This window comes from Scylla paramamosain, chromosome 21, assembly GCF_035594125.1.
Source record: "Scylla paramamosain isolate STU-SP2022 chromosome 21, ASM3559412v1, whole genome shotgun sequence".
Classification (NCBI taxonomy): domain Eukaryota; kingdom Metazoa; phylum Arthropoda; class Malacostraca; order Decapoda; family Portunidae; genus Scylla; species Scylla paramamosain.
The window spans coordinates 12,118,267-12,120,766 of NC_087171.1; the positions used below are offsets into that span (position 1 = coordinate 12,118,267).

The 2,500-nt window shown below is 40.1% G+C and overlaps 1 protein-coding gene across 4 annotated transcripts in view; it reads left to right on the plus strand.

Annotated features, from left to right (window-relative positions):
- Nucleotides 1–2,500, plus strand: part of LOC135111028 (ras-related protein Rap-1b) — a 43,757-nt gene that overhangs the window by 14,239 nt on the left and 27,018 nt on the right. The window contains exons 1-2 of one of the 4 annotated variants that reach the window (XM_064023921.1): nucleotides 1,053–1,077; nucleotides 1,536–1,618. The exons of 2 other annotated variants lie outside the window; for them this stretch is intronic. In XM_064023921.1, the coding sequence (XP_063879991.1) occupies nucleotide 1,618 (1 nt within the window). In that variant the 5' untranslated portion in view covers nucleotides 1,053–1,077; nucleotides 1,536–1,617. Of the gene's footprint in view, nucleotides 1–1,052; nucleotides 1,078–1,535; nucleotides 1,619–2,500 lie in introns of those variants that run through there. One more of the 4 variants, XM_064023925.1, reaches the window with a different exon arrangement.

Here is a 2,500-nt window from a genome sequence, read left to right on the forward strand (position 1 = left end):
AGTAGTGGTGGTGGTGGCATGCGTGTGTTAGTAAGTACATTGACAACATTACTTACATATACCCGTACACGCAAGGCTTCCTCCTCTTAATCACACACACACACACACACACACACACACACACACACACACACACACACACACACACTAATGCATTTACAGTAATGGGATTTTTGTGAATATATCTACGAGAGAGAGAGAGAGAGAGAGAGAGAGAGAGAGAGAGAGAGAGAGAGAGAGAGAGAGAGAGAGAGAGAGAGAAAGAAAGGAAAAAAAACTAATTTCTTGTAAATATTTTGTTACATTGTCTGACACAAACTTCTTTTAGTAAGCAGAAAATTGTATTTGTTCTTTGTATTAATGATGGTGACGATTATGATGATGATTATGAGAGATGAAAATACTCATTGTGACATAAAAGAAGTAGCAGTAGTAGTAGTAGTAGTAGAAGTAGTACCACCACCAGCAGCAGCAGCTGCAGCATCAACAACATTTTCGCAGATGTATGGTGAATCAAACTATTTAAGGAAAAAGAGAAAACGGAAAAAGATTTATCTGAATATGACGTAGACTACAGTTACGAGAAATACATACTGTTCACTAATCTTCACTTGAGGCAGACTGCCCACTCACTCCCTGATGACGCAACTGTGACGCCATCGCTTGTACGTCACCGGTGCAGGAGGGTGCCAGAAGCCAGCAGTAACCAACATTTTATAAATTTTCTACTATTCCCGTTTAAATCTTGGTAGTAGAGGAGATAGAAGGTGAGCAGTCGATAAAAAGAACATGTGTTAATAGTATGATAGTGATGAGGAACCTAAGAATAAGATAGAAATATGAAGGAATAAAAGATTAGTCGTCATACAGAAGTGTTTGGGAGGCATGTAGCGTCCTGTGTACACTCACACACACACACACACACACACACACATACGGATATGAACACGTACCTACGTACACACACACACGGAGGTGAAACACACACACACACACACACACACACACACACACACACACACACACACACGGCATCTCAACACTTCCACAGTCTCTCATTCACGCTGTTACAGAGAAGTGGGTGTTACTACTGGTGTGTCCGTGTGTGTGTTTGTGAGTGTGTACGTACATCCCATCCGTTCATGTGAATTTGTCCATGCGTGTGTGTTAAGTGCGTGTACACGCACTCGCACGCACATAAAAAAAAAGACATTTTTTTTTTGTAATGTAGGACTTTTAAACTTTCAAGTGATAAGTCTTGAATTAACACACACACACACACACACACACACACACACACACACAGAGAGAGAGAGAGAGAGAGAGAGAGAGAGAGAGAGAGAGAGAGAGAGAGAGAGAGAGAGAGAGAGCTATACTGCTAGAATCGTCAGTTTACGCTACACATCTATACCATAAACAGCTAGAGAGAGAGAGAGAGAGAGAGAGAGAGAGAGAGAGAGAGAGAGACGGAAAGACTTGTTAGTGGTGTCAGTGGCTCGCTGGCTTGCTGGTGTGACTTGTTCTCTGCTTCCCAGTTCGAAATATATTGGATTACCACCACCACTACTACTACCACCACTACTACCACTACCACCTCGTCGGACTCGAATCGAAAAAAGTATGTATTTGTGTATGTGTGTGTGTGTGTGTGTGTGTGTGTGTGTGTGTGTGTGTGTGTGTGTTAAGCAGTAGTGTTTGTGCAGCAATTTATTTACAATGTATATTTATTGTTTCTATATTATTATTTTTGCAGGGCGAACTTTCGGTTTGCAAAGTAAGACAAATGTATTTTATTTATCACGTATATTCACCATATCTGTATTATTTTATTTTTTTCGCTTATATATTTTGGTTTTAATTCAACTAACACAGATCTCTTAAAAGTGATGTCTTTTACATTTTCTGTTAACATATTATTTACTTATTTTTCATATATCTATCCCTCTATCTATTAATCTGTCTGTCTAGTATTTGTTTATCCTACGTTAACATTTTAAAATCATCATCATCATCATCAGCAGCATTCATATCCATCCTCTTATCTTGTTGTTAAGTGTTAAATCCCTTCACTACAACGAATTCTTGGTGCTGTATGACTCTTGCGATGGTTTGGGTTCCTAAGTCACACCCAGTCAAGTGTTGCCGTTTGGACAGTTTTCTGAAAACACTCGTTCTGTCTTGTCTTGTCCCTTTGCATTTGACAGGCTATAGTGGAAGTTATTCAGGTTTTCAAGGATGTTTTCGTGACCCTAGCGATAGAAGAAAGAAAAGAGAGAGAGAGAGAGAGAGAGAGAGAGAGAGAGAGAGAGAGAGAGAGAGAGAGAGAGAGAGAGAGAGAGAGAGAGATGACCCTTCTAGTAGTAATCTTCCTCTTACGATCTGTTAAACATCTTCTCTGCTACATTGAGAGACTTGAATAAGCTATTTGAGAGAGAGAGAGAGAGAGAGAGAGAGAGAGAGAGAGAGAGAGAGAGAGAGAGAGAGAGAGAGAGAGAGAGAG